General features: G+C 37.3%; 1 protein-coding gene across 6 annotated transcripts in view; it reads left to right on the top strand.

Moving 5' to 3' along the window:
- Positions 1-16,387, top strand: part of KAT2B (lysine acetyltransferase 2B) — a 47,474-nt gene that overhangs the window by 24,596 nt on the left and 6,491 nt on the right. For 2 of the 6 annotated variants that reach the window (XR_010387615.1, XM_064506217.1), the window contains exons 9-17: positions 2,524-2,660; positions 4,534-4,742; positions 7,734-7,860; positions 11,064-11,174; positions 12,803-12,946; positions 14,612-14,726; positions 15,468-15,504; positions 15,754-15,817; positions 15,889-15,999. Coding sequence is in view for 5 of the 6 variants with exons in the window: in XM_064506217.1 (XP_064362287.1) it covers positions 2,524-2,660; positions 4,534-4,742; positions 7,734-7,860; positions 11,064-11,174; positions 12,803-12,946; positions 14,612-14,726; positions 15,468-15,504; positions 15,754-15,817; positions 15,889-15,951 (1,007 nt within the window). In the remaining variant the exon portion in view is untranslated. The remainder of the gene's footprint in view (positions 1-2,523; positions 2,661-4,533; positions 4,743-7,733; positions 7,861-11,063; positions 11,175-12,802; positions 12,947-14,611; positions 14,727-15,467; positions 15,505-15,753; positions 15,818-15,888; positions 16,000-16,387) is intronic. The other 4 variants (XM_064506215.1, XM_064506216.1, XM_064506220.1 and 1 more) reach the window with 2 other exon arrangements.

Genomic DNA, 16,387 nt, shown 5'->3' with positions numbered 1-16,387 from the left:
ACTGCTTGAAAGTCTGAGAAAGTGAGTGAACAATTTGATCTTCACATAGTTAAAGTGCATTAGCTATGGGGAAAAAAAACCCTATACAATGGATGCACAGCAGTGGACCCTAAAATATCTGCTTGTTTCTGAAGGGAGATCTCAAAGTTACTGTGGCTGTCCCTTAGGAACCAAAGCTTAGCTCACTGCTAAAAGGCAAAGTCTGTATCCTGGCTCTGACAATGACCAGTAGCAGATCTTTAGGGAAAGAACATAAGGACAAGGTAACTATAGAGTGAAACTCCTGTTTGTGTGCTTTCTTCACGTTTGGCATTCTGCAGTTTGGATAAATCCTGAGCTAGCAGCTTGCTCTGTCATTGTTACTGTATTTAACAGTCCTTGATGGACCTTTCTTTCATGCATTCATTTAATTAGTTACTTTTGTTATTTTACATACTGGTCTGCAGTTAGTAATGCAGTTAATTCATGTGGCATAGTTTGATATAGGATCTTAATATCATGGATTCTGTAAGTCAGCTACATATGACATGTCAGATTGGATGCGCTGCTTGTTTTACAAAAAGGGTGAAAAAATCTATAATGGATACTTAATTCTAGGAGATCCCAGAATGGGCTTTCATGTTATTCGACAGTATGCACTGTAACGTGTGTTGAGCACTGATCTTCCAAGACAACAGCACGGAAGTTCCCTGTAGAGGATGCTGAAGTAAAAAGAGAAGCAAATGATTTCAATGTGAGTTTACAAAGGTCGTATGGGACAAGGAGAGGTAGATTCGTCCTGGTTCATGCTAATATCCCAGCACAAAGGCAGCCCTGATAAATATTACTATTCAGATTATGTTTCTTTCTCTTTTTTATGGATTTTTTTCTATAGGGATTGACAGAGAAAAATCCTAAAGCTTTGCATAAACCAAAGCACCTACATGCTAGGGTATATGACAGCTAAAACAAAAACATATTTGAGAGACGAGATGGGATAAAATTATATAACTGGGATATTAATGCAAAAAGTAGTGTTGTTCAGAATGGCAGTCACAGGAGGTAGAAAAGAGGTGTTAATTGGTCTATCTAGTATGCACCAGCTTGTTCCAAGGCCCGGATTATAAGGAGAGAGAGACCAGGTGATAGTTAAAGGGCTGAAAGTACATGGGAATAATAATCATTACTATAGCTTTCCAAGCCAGCAAGGATCAGACCTTTCTCAGGACCCTCAGGATCCAGTCCTCTTTTTATTCCACAGTATTATTAGCTCTTTTCATCTGACGCAAGTTAAAAAGTAATACTAATTTTGTCTGATAGACTGTGTATGTAACCTGTGTGTTGAGTTGAAAGTGTTGCTACTAGTAACCTGCCATATATTGTAACCACACTAGAGTCAGCAATACAACGATGACCTGTTAATATAGGGCAGTTTTGTGCAAAGGGAAATATTTTCAATATTGTGTATGCAGCGGTACACAGGAAAGCAGAAAAAGCCTATTTTGATGCAATTTTTGACCTTGCCAATGAGAGATTTGCCAATATAATTGTATCAACTAAGAGAATTTTTCACATTGTGTGCTCTTATTATCCATCAATAGAACTTTGTGATGATGATTTGGCCTTGGTTTAAGAAACTTTGAAAAATGGATTCTTAATACTTTTTTTTTAATCACTCAACTCAAATGGATTGGGTGAATCATAGTTTCATTATTTTTATTTGCTGTCATGCTTGTTTCAATACTGTACTTTATGGAAATACCTTCATCTAATCTTGCTATTTTAGTCTTGGTATTTTTTCTACTTTTTGTTTAATTTTACACTTTTTGCAAACAGAGAATGTAAAATAGCTGATATCAGATGCTCTTTCCCTATTTGCTTTGGAGGGACAGTATGTCCCACAAACCAAGTGCCTTTGTCTTCTTGGCGAAAAAGAACTAAAGACCAAAGAGCTTAAATTTAGACTCCTATACTTTATATAACCTCCTGCTGTATACAGATATCATCCCTGGATAGATAGTCTCCTGAGCCAAAAGGCTGAGCTTGAGACATAATCTAAACTTTGTTACTGCTGCTCTAGATTATTCTGAGCAGTTGGTTTTAGAGATTAATTTCCATTCTGGGTCCCTGCAGCAAAGAGTGTCCTGCTCCAGCATTCGCAATGACAAAGAAATGGAGTCTGGGATAACTTACGGTCTCTATCTTGTATCGCTCAGAGCAATACTTCTTCACTCATGAGGCTTGTGTCATTTAGGATTTTGAATAGCTAATACGTTCTGCAGACATAATAGCAGATGTGGTTGCATATTAGTATTTAAGTTGCAAATTGACTTTTGAATTGATAAGAGAACTTCAGATCTTAGTTCTTTATCAGAAAACAGTTAATTAAGAAAGTGATTAACCTGTTTTATTTAAGAAGGTTCAAGCTGTTCCATGGTAGTGTTCTGCTCCCTCATTCCTGGTTGCTCCTGTTTTATGAATAGAATGATTAAACTGTCCCTGATAGTTTAATTGTTTTAAATTTGTCCTGGTTTTGTTTTATAGGGGAAAAGAGAAAAAATAATGAACCTTATTCTCTGGAGGATTCTAAAAGGCCGAGGGTTGTAGGAGATATTCCTATTGAATTAATCAATGAAGTAATGTCAACAATTACAGATCCTGCTGCAATGCTCGGGCCAGAGGTGAGAAATATGTAGAGGTGGGTCTTGTAAATGGCCTGTTTTTAATAAATGTTTCACATAGATAGAGTAAGATAAGCTATGAGTCCACAAAACTTACCATGTTGTCAATAAGAATAAAAAGAAAATGGAAATGTTTAAATGTGGAAAAAATATTGACAAAATACATCATTAGCATGAAGAATAGTTCCACAGGTTTTTTTTTTTTTTTTTTTTTTTTTTTTTGATGTGTTATGCATTATTTGCAAAGAGACTTGGAGATTAGTGGTAGTGAAGAAGTAGATCCCAGGTTATTTTTCAAGTTATTTTTGTTTACAGGACAGATCCATAATATACTTTTTTTTAAATTATTTTTGTTAATCATAGAGGTAGCATGTAAGACACAGTAAATTGGGTGCAAACCTTGCAGCAGAATGAAAGATCCAAATTTAAAACCTCTGTCTAATGCAGAAGGGCTGATCTAGACAGTTATTTGCCCCTTCTTCCACAGCCACTCTTTCCTGTGCTGGGAGAGAAAAACAAACAGAGTTGCAGAATTGTGTCATGCACGGAACTGCACATTTTTTTTCTTTCTGTCTTTTTTTTTTTTTTTTCCTTTTTTGGCTGTCTTTTCCTCCTTCTGTTTCCTTTGCCAGCCTATGTTTTGCCAGCAGCTTATGTTTGCCGAGTTTAGCTAGAGGCTGTTGAAGGTTTGGAATGACATACATTTTACTCAAGCTATATACTGTGACTGATGGCTGAGCGTGTTACAAATGCTGTGCCAGTTGGGATGGTGGGGCTGGTAGTGACTAGATACCCAGCAGCCAAACTTTGCTCTAGAAAGAAAACAGTATGTGAAAGTGAGTCTCACCACCTGCAAAATAAGTATTGCTTTGGGAAAACTTGTAGTTGGGGGAGATCTGGGTGTGTAGTGGATTAACTTGAATTAATTAGTGTTCATGTATCTATGTAACTATCTTACTTTCTGAAATTTATATAGAATATAATGGAGACATTTTGATAGCAAATAATTATACTTCGATTTATTTGAGGTGAGGGGAATCTGATAAGGGTTGTGTGGTGGGTCTTCAAGATTGCTTGGTGTGCATAACAACAGAGCTTTGTTTATCTGTTTTTAATACAGTATTATATTGTAACAATTTTTTAAGAGCTCACCAAACTTGTAACTGTTCAAAAATATTTTCCTTTATTTCTATGGCAGTAGTTAGAAAAGATTCTGTTGCCAGACTTGCTGGCAGCATTCATGCAGACATGTTTTGCCATTGTAAAATGATGTTTAAAAAAATGTTAAAAAAAAATCTGTATTAATTTCATCTCCATTCAGATAATTGTGTATAATTGCCAGATATAGCAGCAAAATCACCAGGAATTAAAATGTTCCTTTTAGGCTCTTAAGATAGTCGTGTAGATAGTGGAAAGCACTACTAAAATGAAAAAAAATATGATGGTACTTGCACTGCCATTATCATCTGAGATTTGCAATATATATAAGGAAATCCACTACTAGTGTCCAAACTAGCTAGATTAAAGAAACTGTGAAGATACACTGGCATAAGGTCCAACTGTGTAAGTGCTGTCCTCCATGGGGTTTTGTCACTTGTTCAGTCATACAGTCATACCATCACTGTTGCTACTTAATCTTTACTAAAATAAGCTTGTGTAAGCCTATGTATACTGTAGTGGAAACTTATAACCAGCTTATTTGATGGTGTCACTTCATCTAAAAAAAAAAAAGTAGATCAAAGGCAGCTCTGTCTATTTTTATAAAAGGATGGCTTTGAAAAAGAGGGGTGTTTCTTGCTTGTTTTTTAAGGCTGTTCTGTCAGAGGGTATGAAATCTCCAAAATGTGATTTGTTTCTCTTTTGTATGATGCAGACTAATTTCCTCTCAGCGCATTCAGCCCGGGATGAAGCAGCAAGGTTGGAGGAGCGCAGGGGCGTGATCGAATTCCACGTGGTGGGAAACTCCCTGAACCAGAAGCCAAACAAAAAGATCATGATGTGGCTAGTTGGTTTACAGAATGTGTTCTCCCATCAGTTACCCAGGATGCCAAAGGAGTATATCACACGCTTGGTCTTTGATCCGTGAGTACCTTTTGAGAGGAATTTCATGGGCGAGTTAGACAGAGCGCCTGGTCCTGGTTGCAGGGAGTGGTGTAGAAGTGGACTGCTAAGGTGATGTGGAGGGGAGCTTTGTGCATACCACCCTTTTCCCATCTTTTCAAGTGCCTGTAACTCCTGGCCAATCTAATTGGAGTGTAGCTGATTACCATCTAGGTGGCTGTGTTAATGATAAGTGGCCTGTGCGGGAAGGGGGCCAGAAAAAGGCTCCTTACATATGTTATGCTTCTGGGTATTAGAAATTAAAATCAGAAAATAATTATGGTGCTTGTTTGTGGTTTTTGGACCTGTACTAACTTGTAGGCTGCTCCATCCTCTGTCTGTAATTGGCAGACAGAGGTGGGATGAACCAAATGGCACCAGACACTGAAGTTTTTCAAAAAGAAGAACTTGCAGGATGTGTGAAGAACAGCAGCATGTAAGTCAACATTGCAGAAAGTTTAGAATCACTCCCCACAGAAGTACATTGCTTTTCTCTTTAAGTCTTAGCGCATATTGCCTTTCTTGCTTTGGATGCAACTGTAGACCACAGGCACTTGAAAAGAAACACTTTGGCTGCAGTAGCATCCACAGGGTGCACTTGGACCTCTGCCCACCCTTAGTGTCCTGACTTGACTGTGCCTCAGCTGCTCCAGCAAGGAGGGAGGTTCTTTTGCTAGGTTTGCAGTTATTTAAGCTCTGCCCTTTCTGATGTTATCTTCCCTCTAGCTTTATTATTACATATTTTTTCTTTTGTTTAAAACATTTTTTGCTATTGATTTTACTCCTTTTCAATATCGAGATTGTCAGGTATCAGTCCTCTCCTCATTGCTCAATATACTGAGGCTTTTTCTTGTCCTGACGCTTCCTTTGCCTTCTTCTCCGAAGTCTCCACTTTTTCACTGCTGTACACCCTGCAGACCCTTCTTACTCTTGACCAGTGCGCTCTCCCAAAATTTCTGACTCTGAATGATCCATGGCCAAGGATAGCTTAGGCCCACAGTGCTGACTCCAGTACTTCATAGTGGAGCATGCCTGCAGGCTCATTGCGTCTTGGCAGAGGCATTAAGGTGAGCTCTGGCCAAGCTAGCCTGAGCCGGCTGCTCTGCCCAGTTTGTAGAAGAACGCTGACTCTGCCACTGGTGATGCCAAACTCCATCTTTGTGCCCAGTATGTTAGCAGCAGCAGTAGTCATGAAAGCAATACTGGAACCATTTCCTTTGCTTTTAGGCTTTCTAGTGTTTCCCCTCTGATACTGCCTCAGTGCCAACAAACTGTAGCCGCTGGGTCCCCACTTTCCGTGAAGCACAAGAAGCCCGGTGCTGGGGCTGTTGGACAGGACCCCGGTCTCACAGCACAAGATACTGATCTTGGGGACTTCTCCTAGGTTCTTCAGAGGGGAACAGCACTGCTCGCATGAGGGCCAGCACCAATCCGTAGACTCTTGCCTTGCCTGTGTGGGAAGGGCACTGTTTGGGAGAGAAAGAGGCAGCCCTGGGAGCTTTTCTGAATTTAGGAGCATTAACAGCGCTGTGGTTGCAACCTGAGGCTACTGATTGAAAAAGCCAGGTTTCCCAGGAACCAAACATCAAAACAAATTGTGAAGTAGTGGGTACTGAGCCATAGCCTTCTCCCATATTTCTTGAGGCTCTCCTTTATTGGAAGAGACTACTGCTTAGTAGGTTGAGAGGAACTGCTGGGGGTTACAGTGCTCTTCAGTTTAGATATCTGTCTGGAGAGTAGTTTGGGCTTGAGAAAGGGGTATGGATATTGCTGGAGCAAGAAAATGCCCTTTTTTATGCCTTTGGCAAATAGTTCACCCAGAGGAAGCAAAGCACATGGGCTATGGAGAGCTGAGAACTCCGGTATCTGCCACAAATTTCCAGGGGCACGTCCTGGAGACCTACACTGAGTAGCAGTAAACACACTTACATTGTGTAGGAGTAGGAGTGCAGCAGTACTCTTTCCAAGTTTCTTTCTTACTTATTACCATCCATGATGCTCTGCTTTCTAAAGTGGCCATCCTCACTGAATCTTAAAAACAACTCAAAAATGAACAACTCGAGCATGAGGAAATAGAATTGAAAGCACAAGCTATTATTTTGCCACTGTCATTCCACAGATAAAAAGCACTAAAATAGGTACAAAAAAATGAAGAACAAGTATAGGCGATTACCCTTGATTAATAACAGCAAAATAAATTTTTTATAAAATCTCCTTCAGTAGTGACACATAAAATATAAGTCCTCTTTGGGCTGCCTGTTTTTTGGAAGGGGCTCACTTTTGGCACCAATCCCTGCCCCAAATGTAAAAAATATCTGCTGTAAATTTGCTTTATACAATTTAAAAAATACTGTGTTCTGAGTAAGCTAGAAAACAGGTGCAGCATAAGTCTTCCCAGACCTTGAGGATGACAGCAAAATTCTTGATCCCTTAACAGTTTAGATTGCACTTCATTATATCTTTCCTAGCAATCAATGTAAGTGCAATAGAAATGGGCATTTATTTTGGTATTGATTCCACTAGGAATGGATGAATAGAAGCACAAAATAAAATTTCTTGCATGTTGGAGACTGATTGCTATACAGAAAGGGCTTTCTATCCTGCAACTCCATTAATTTCTAATTTAGGGTAAAATCATGCTGAGAGTAGTAGTTGTCAGCAACAGAATCAATGAAAGCAATATAACTCTTTCTTTATTGGTATTACCCTAGTACCTAGGAATATTTGGCAAGGCCAGGACTTTATTGCACTAATGTTATTAAAAGACAAAGCTGATGATGAATTTTATGGTAAATTTAAAGCATGATGGTAAAATAGTAACTCTTCTGGAGATATAAGCAGCTAATATAACAGAGGTATACACAATTGTGTTAGCATTACAGAAAGAAGTGAATATAGTTTCTGAAAAAAGACAAAATGACACATCTGTGCTACTTGCATGAACTAAAGTGGCTGTTATTTTTGTCTACTCAGGAAACACAAGACCCTTGCATTAATAAAAGATGGTCGTGTTATTGGTGGTATCTGCTTCCGGATGTTCCCCTCTCAAGGATTTACAGAGATTGTTTTCTGTGCTGTGACTTCAAATGAGCAAGTCAAGGTAAAAACAATTCTACAACTAGAGTTTATTAAGTGTATTTGAGTTCTCACCAATGAATATGCTCCTAATTTTGTTAGACATATTGAATATGTTGTTGAGTATTGCTGAACAGAAGTAGAATTTGAAAGACACAGTGACTCTGAATATACTATGCACTAGTTAAACATATCTGCAGACTTAGAAACATCAGTGTAATAGGATTAACTGTAATTAAAAAAAAAAAAAAACTTCCTCAACAAAAAAATAGTGTTCAGTTATCTCCCATTCTTGGACTACTCACTCCTCTGTCTTCAGCAATTGCCTCTCAGTGTAGTGTAACACCCTATAGTTGACTGAAATAGATATTGATTGTGTGTGACAGTAATTTATGTTAAACTACTTTGTGATGTTAAATGACTTCAGTGAAAATGAGATATCAAAAAAATTAGATATATTTTTGCATCTCAGAATAAGCACAGACACCATTCTATAAACTCTTTTGAGTTCATTTTTGCAAAACGTTCTCAAAGCATTAAGAAGTGGCTGTTGAAAGAATGTAGAGCACTCTAAATACAGGAGGAAATGTTCACTGCTCCCTCCCCGGCCGAGGACTGCAGGTAGATCTAACTTTGACTATTTGATTCAGGATTTTGCCTTTAGATGGTGCTATATATTTTTCAGTTGAAACTGGTACAGCTGAGATGTGGATTAATTCAGAGTTTGTTGAATGTGCAGAAATTGCCTGCTCTGTTTTGAAGGGAAGAGGTCTGGATATGGAGAGGTAATGTAGTGGGAGTTGAAAGTCTGTGACAATTTCTAGTACTTCTGTTATATTTGATTTTATTAAACTTCAGTGCTAGAGAGAAACTCATGTGTATTTAGCAGTGGCCAATCATAAAAGCAGCCAAAGTGTTTTAGCAAATGTGAACAATAATAGAACATTCTTTAGGTATGTCTATTCTAAGCCTAAAGCATTTGTGAAAGGTGTTTTCTTATAGTAAAACAACCAACTGCACTGCAGAAGCTAAACTGCCAAATGTGTGTTGTAGTTCTCTAGGATAACCTTACAGAATGCAATATAGCAAACAAAAGGACTCTTCAGAGTGCCTAAGGTGCATATACATACAAGCATTTTAATGCACAATTTCTTCTGTTATGCTTTGGGGTGCCTCATCACATGTGCATTTCAGGTGACTATTTCTGAAAACTGGCCTTCCCACATGCATTTCTGAGCAAGGTGGCCCCTACCAGCAGGTAATTGAGGAAAAAGTAAATGTTCATACATGGGTCTCACTGCCTACTCTTGATGGAAAGAACTTTCTGTTTTAATTCAATTAGAGGCTGAGCTAAGGAATATGGGTACTGTTTTGCTTTACAGTTAATCTTTAAAAGCTGAAGTGGTTTCAAGGTAGTTTGACCTCATGTTATAAAATTATTTTAAGTTTTACTGTACGCAACTTAGTTTCCCTTTAGGATTATTAGACTTTGAGAAGTGTTTGTGCAGATGAATAAATTCTGGGAAAGCTATAGAAGTGGTGGATCAACAGAAAATGTTTGAACTGATTACATAATTGCTGGAATTTCTTTGAGGCACAGAGTTGACATTTGTTATCAGAGATTAGATGCTTGAGAATTACTGGAATGTATTGCAGTGTTTCAGGTGTAAGTAAAATGCCAGTCTCATACGCTAATCCTTTCATCCCATTGATGAGAGGAAAGCAAAGAACTTGGCTAGCTCATGTACTTCTAGTCTGAATTTAAGGAAAACATTTTTTATTTAAAAAAAATTCATTTCAGAGTTTGTCCTCTTTAAAGAAATCTTGAGAACTTGAGTCTGCAATTAGAAAGTCCCTTCAGATCTCGAGCACCTCTGAGTTCTAGGAATTGCTGTGCCACTTAAGTCACCATCAGGTGTCAAGCCACTTCTTCGTATTGGATACCATGCATGATGTGTGCCGCTTTGACAAGTGAAACATATGGCTTTTAATGGCTTCCTTAAGTTAGACATATGAGATCCTCATTTTGACTATCTGAATGACAGATGCTCCAAATGTTAGCTGGAAAGGAAAGATTAATGCACAAATTTTGTACATAGAGTGGTAGGTTTTTCAAGAGTGTGTCATTCTTCTTCTTCTTCTTTTTTTTTTTTTTAATTCAGCTTCCAGCACTTACCTAACTTGTTTTTATCTGACTGTTTCCATCTTTGAGGCTGTTAAATTGTGAATTAGAATGATGTATTTTCTAATTTATTTTTCTGTCTTAAGTACATAAGTAAAAAAAAATTTCCCAGCTTTCAAGAAAACAGTACCCAAAAACATTGTGTATGTTTCTGTAAGTATCCAAATATTGTCCATGATGTTAACAATTGGAATATATGCAGGAACAGCACATTTTTATGGGCTTTCCTGTCTGTTTTATGTTTCCTCATCTTGAAGCAGAAGGGGAGAACTATAGCTTACTTGGAAATGTGAATAAGTGGAGCCTTTTGTTTACTTTGAGACTAAATGAAAATTGAAATTATTCCTGTGTGCAGTCAGAAGGCATTTATTTGATTGTGGACTTAATAATTTTTTGCTTCTTATTATGGTAATGGCTGTTTCAGTATTCTCTTTTATGCCTTATGATAAGATTATAAAATCTTTGAGGCAGAGGCTATTTCTGTTACAGGTGTAAAGAAGTTGATAAGATAGAGGCCTCATCTCAGACTGGGGTTTTTCTAGAAGCAGCTGTTTTGGCATTCCCACTGCCTTGTAATTTTGAAATGATATGGCTAAGAAAAAATGCCCTCTTATTAAAACGTGTAGTTTTGTTAATGGTGAAATACGTGATCATAAATAGTTGATATTTAACTTAAAAGAGAAAAAAATTGTGTTCACCTTGAAGTACAACTTCCAGAGCAACATAGCTCTTTAGAGTTGCACTTTACCCATAGAGAGAGTCCAGGCTGTGGTGTCTTTTAGATTAAAAGGGAATCAGAAGTCAGAAGCTGTGGCATTTTGTGTTCCCTGTTGGGTGATAAAGATACCCTTCCAAGGCTGAAGACAGTTTGATCTTGGGCACACCTCACTAAGTTAGTTACCAGAAGATCTTTAGAATAGGATTTAGAGGAAAGACTGTGTTTTCAAATCATCCCTGTAATATGTAATATCCCTAGGTTCACAGCTTCTAATATGTAGAACCGCAGAAGTTTTCATAATAGCTTTTTCCTCATACGTTTCACACAGGGTTATGGAACTCACCTAATGAATCACCTGAAGGAATACCACATTAAACACAACATTCTCAACTTCCTCACATATGCAGATGAATATGCTATTGGCTACTTCAAAAAACAAGTAAGTCAATCTAAGAAATAACGATGCAAGAAGTACACATCTAGTAATGATGAGCTAAGCAACTTGGCATACGGAAGTAGGATAAAATGCATAGTGTGATTTTGTGTGTAAGATGGTTTTTTTTTGACCTACAGAGCATGCTCTGTGATTATCTAGTATGATATTGGCTTCTAATGCATTTTATTCTGAGGGAATTTTATGACTGTAAGTATACTGTATAGCCTGTAATTTGTCAAGTCTTAACAACACAGTAAAATATGGCTAGGCTGCCTCTGGACTCCTTCATTCACTTTCTTCACTGATTCTGGAAGAAGCATAAGGTTGGATCAGACTGGTACTGGCTACAGGCTATCTTGTGCTCATAGCTCCTTGTGATTTGAATCATGAGGTTCAACTTCAGTAAGGGGTGTGTTGTCAAATCTGTCAAGTAGATTCAGTAGATTAAATACATCTCAACTACCTGGTTGGAGGGTACAGTGAAGATGCAGCCAGACTCTTTTCAGAGCTGTACAGCAGTAGGACTAGAGGCAGTGGACACAAGTTGGATTGTGTGAAATTCCAATTAGGTATAAGGATGATTTTACTGTGAGGGTGGGGAAATCCTGGAAGACATTGCCTGGAATTGCCTGGAGAAGTTGTGGAATCTCTGTCCCGGGAAGTGCTCAAAGCCTGGGCTGTACACAGTCCGGAGCAACCTGGTGCAAGAAGACCCGCTCTGAATAGCCTGTGGGACTAGATGACCTCTGGAGGTCTCTTCTAACCTCAACTATTCTGTAATTCTATGAATATAACTAGTACAACTCATTCTTCCCACATTCAAAATAAATAAAAGATAGGCTTGTTTTCTGCGCTCAGATCAGTGCAGACAGACCCTTTTCACCCCTGAAATATCCCTTTCCCAATTTGAAAGTTGCTCAGTCTCCGTGTACGTTTGGTTGCAGAAACGAAGCCTTTGATTGTAAATTGTAATGCAGAAGCATTGGTTGGGTTTCTGATTTTGACTGAGGTCTCATAGATACCACTACAACAAAAGAATAAAAGGCAGCCATGGCGTGAGTCCTAATCTGCTTTTTTTTTGTCTTGGTAAATACTTTTGGGAGTTTTTTTGCTTTGTTTTTTTCTTTTCATTTAATTTTTGAGCTGCACAAGACTGTAGTATAACCTTTGGAACTTTTCTTAGGGTCTGGTATCTTCTTTTTTCACTTGAAATACAAATGTTAAAAATGTCATTGTTCTTTCTGGCTCTGATATGACTGTAATCTTTGGACAAAGGTCTCATCGACTTCAACAGAGGCTCTCCTTAACTGATGGCTACAGTACTGGCATCTTTTAATATTAAAATATAAAATTATTGGAAAACTCCAGTAAATTTGTCTGGAGCAAAAATCTTTACTCCATCTCTTTACCTCCTTTCTCCCCTTCCTCTTCCTATACATATAAGCAGTTAACTATTATATCAAGTGACTCCGTTAAGAAGGTGTTTACAATACCGTAAACAGTTTGTAACTTTTTCCATCGTATCATCTGTATTTTAATGTTATGATGTTGTAAATCTTCCTAGTTTTTTATTTCAAACCAATGTAAAAAGAAAATGGCATCATGACAAATTATGTTTATTTTTTCTGCAGGGTTTCTCCAAAGATATTAAAGTACCAAAAGCAAAATATGTTGGCTACATCAAAGATTATGAAGGTGCCACATTAATGGGATGTGAATTAAATCCAAGGATTCCCTACACAGAGTTTTCTGTCATCATTAAAAAGCAAAAAGAGGTAAAGGCCGAAATGAAGAACTGAACGATATCATCAACAGATGTTTCCAAAATCAGACATTTAAAATGATTTCTTAGTTTTAAAATGGTTCAGTCCGTGTTAGATTACGTCTCTGCTTTGGTACTTGAAACATTAGAGGGTATATTTCTATTAATTAGAGTAGTTCTTTTAGTCAAGTCTCAGTGCCATAATTTTTGCAGTTGAAGCATTAAATTCTACCTTTTTAGCTTTACTATAACAGAAATGTTGAAAAGCACTGATATTTTGAGCAGTATTTAATAACTGAATGTATTCATTTTAGATGATAGCTAAGCAAAATTTTGTGAGTTTTTTTGATTTATTCTGCAGCTGTCTGAAGTTTTTTTTTTCCAATCATTATAATGTTTAAGGGTGACCTTTGAATAGAGTGTTTGTACCATGTGTCGTTTTTTTTTACCTGAAAGAAAGATTTTATTTATTTATTTATTTATGTGAGTAATGCAAAAATTGGGCATTGTCTTAAATTCCACGTTGTCATTTTTTCAGGTTAATGTGGTATGTCCTTTATGTAGCCTACTGTAATTTTCCATATAAAGAAGGCAGTTTATTAACACAATAATAATTAAGAAATTTCCTGCTGTGTTTAACACCCTCCTGGGTACTGAAAAAAATATCAATTACAAGGGTAACTTGTTCTGTTAAGGTTCATCAAATCTCACTATTTCTTATTTTTTTTATAAAAGCTTCTTTATCAAAAAATCATTTTCCTTCTAATAGAACTATATGGCCCGCTCTGCAGAAGGAAAAACTATCTGAGGGCTATGCATTTGTTAGGTCACAAAAACTTACTTTCACTCATCAGGAAAGTATTGGTCAGTAATGTCCATATAGCTTAAGTCATCATTTTTCCCCTCTCGTTTCTGCTTGGTTGGGTTGGGTTGTTATTCAGATCCCAGCCTGCTGCAGGACCTGTCACCTTTCCCTTGGGGAAGGAACGTTGTGGGGGAAAACAGGCTTGTCTCTTCATACCATGTGTTAGTCTGTTACAGAGACTCATCTGAGACATGTTCAACTGCAGTAATACAGTTCTAGGCCCAAAGCATTGGGTGTGTCACTTCTGAAAATTTGATTTAGGAACTTTAGTTAGTTGTGAAGATCGTGGCTCTGGAGCAGCTTTATTAGCATATGCTGTTTTGCAGTCTTTGCTCTCTGATTTGGTGGACTTTCCATATTGTTCCAAAGCAACTGAAAACATCTCACTTGGCAGTAAAGTGCCTTGCTCCTCCAGAGATCCCATGTCCACCAATATTAGAAAAAAAGCTATTATTATACAGTGATCTATGATTACTATTGTATCTTCTCCAAGAAGAAATATATACTCCTTTGGAGTGCCTATTAGAATTGCCCATTTGATACCCAAACTACAGATCGGGGGGGGGGGGGGGGGGGGGGGGGGGGTATTTTTTCTGCTAGCCTCGTCTCCAGAATCAGTGTTTGGCCAGGTGGCTTATCACTGTTACCTGTCAACTTTAGTGGGAGCCTTGGGTGTATAGGGACCATGAGATCAAAATGCTAGTGTGTTTCTCTTCATCGCATTTTTGTATTAATCCTCTGTGGTTCACCTTTTAGCAAACTCTGTGTCTTGCCTCTCAAACGCTTTCTTGTTTCTCTGCTTTGTTATTACAGATAATAAAAAAGCTGATAGAAAGAAAACAAGCTCAGATTCGAAAAGTCTACCCTGGCCTTTCTTGCTTCAAAGATGGAGTACGACAGATTCCTATAGAAAGCATTCCTGGGATTAGTATGTATCAACCTATTTTAATGTAGAACAGAAGTAGAACAGCCCAAGAAAGGTTCAAGGCTAGAAACACTAATGTAGCCATGTATTGCTTTTTGATAAGATACAATTGTTTTGGTCTGTTAATTTGATTTCTGTGAAGATTGTTATATTTCTACCACGATTATTGTCTTCAAGACTTCCCCAAGGCATCCCAGGCTAGTGCTCTTTTATGTACACGTTTATTTTTGTTTACATGTGATGCCTCTTTGTTTTGCATCACAATATAGTCAGCAATTTTATGCACTGAACTCCTGTACAGGGACAAATTCTGTGCTAAATATGGACCTATTTGGAATAGGACAAAACAGAATTAAAATTTAAGTATGATTTTTTTTTTTCAGATGTCTCTTCTGCAATTTATTCTATGTCCCTATGGAAACATATAAGATAACTTTGACATCAATTATCTTTACAAAGGTTGTAATAAAATATGTATTGAATTATTTAAAAAAAATGTGGTGTGTTTCCTGTAGGAATATTTTAGAATCTCTTGCAGTAGTCTGAGGAAAGGGTCATATAGGAAATGAAATGGGCCTGGAAGGTAGATTGCTGTGGTTTTTATTAGGATTAGCTTTTATTAAAACAAACCAATTTTATTTTGTGGCAGTGCTGAATGGTTTATCTTTTTAGAGTTGCAGTAACTCAGTTAATGCTTTGACCTCCTATAGTTCTCATATAATCTTTAATGTTTTTGGTGTATAGGAGAGACTGGCTGGAAACCAAGTGGAAAAGAGAGAGGGTAAGTGCTGCACAAAGAAAAGTGATGAAGCAGTTTTGAGACTTTGAGAAAAGTCATTTGAAATTTCTTCTTATCCATTGGAAAACAAAGATAAATAATCTGCAATGGATGAGCTCTTAAGTGGTTTTTTTTGGGGGGGGCGGGGGTTGTTTTCATAAAATGATTGAATTGGAGTTTCTTTTAGGTAAGAGGTACACTATAGGAATGAAGTTTTAAACTAATCTTTTTGTATTAATATTTTCTTTCAAGTAAAGAGCCCAAGGATCCAGATCAGCTTTACAGCACATTAAAAACCATCCTGCAGCAGGTGAAGGTGAGTGCTAGTTCTAGTTTACCTTCTGTAAAGATTTTTAAATTATTTATAATGTAGAGTTTCCATATTAGATACCTTACTTTTTTCTTTACCCAAGAGCCATCAAAGCGCTTGGCCCTTCATGGAACCTGTGAAGAGAACAGAAGCTCCTGGATATTATGAAGTTATAAGGTTTCCCATGGGTAATGACATTAACACTTTTTAAGTATAGAGTTTAAAAATCTTTATAGATGGAGACTTAGCAGACAAATAGCAATCTGATTGTTTCATATGTTAAAAGATATATTACTTGCAGCTCTGAAGTGCCAAGAATACAATGCTGTCATTTGAAATTTATGACTATTTTGTGACCTTTGTGAAGCATCTATGGTATCTACATGTGAAATCTTAGTATACCCTAGAGAGTCCTGGCAAGCTCTTAAACAATGCAGTCAGAAACTTTTGGGATTGAGCTAGTTTATGTGAGCTGTAAGAATATGTTCTTTTGTGTAGTAACTAGTCATTGTAGAGCCTACAGATATGTTAAAAAATCTTGAGGCAAACTTTGAGGAATACCTATCTGTTTGAATT

This window comes from Dromaius novaehollandiae, chromosome 2, assembly GCF_036370855.1.
Source record: "Dromaius novaehollandiae isolate bDroNov1 chromosome 2, bDroNov1.hap1, whole genome shotgun sequence".
NCBI lineage: Eukaryota > Metazoa > Chordata > Aves > Casuariiformes > Dromaiidae > Dromaius > Dromaius novaehollandiae.
This window is presented reverse-complemented; position numbering and strand designations above follow the sequence as displayed.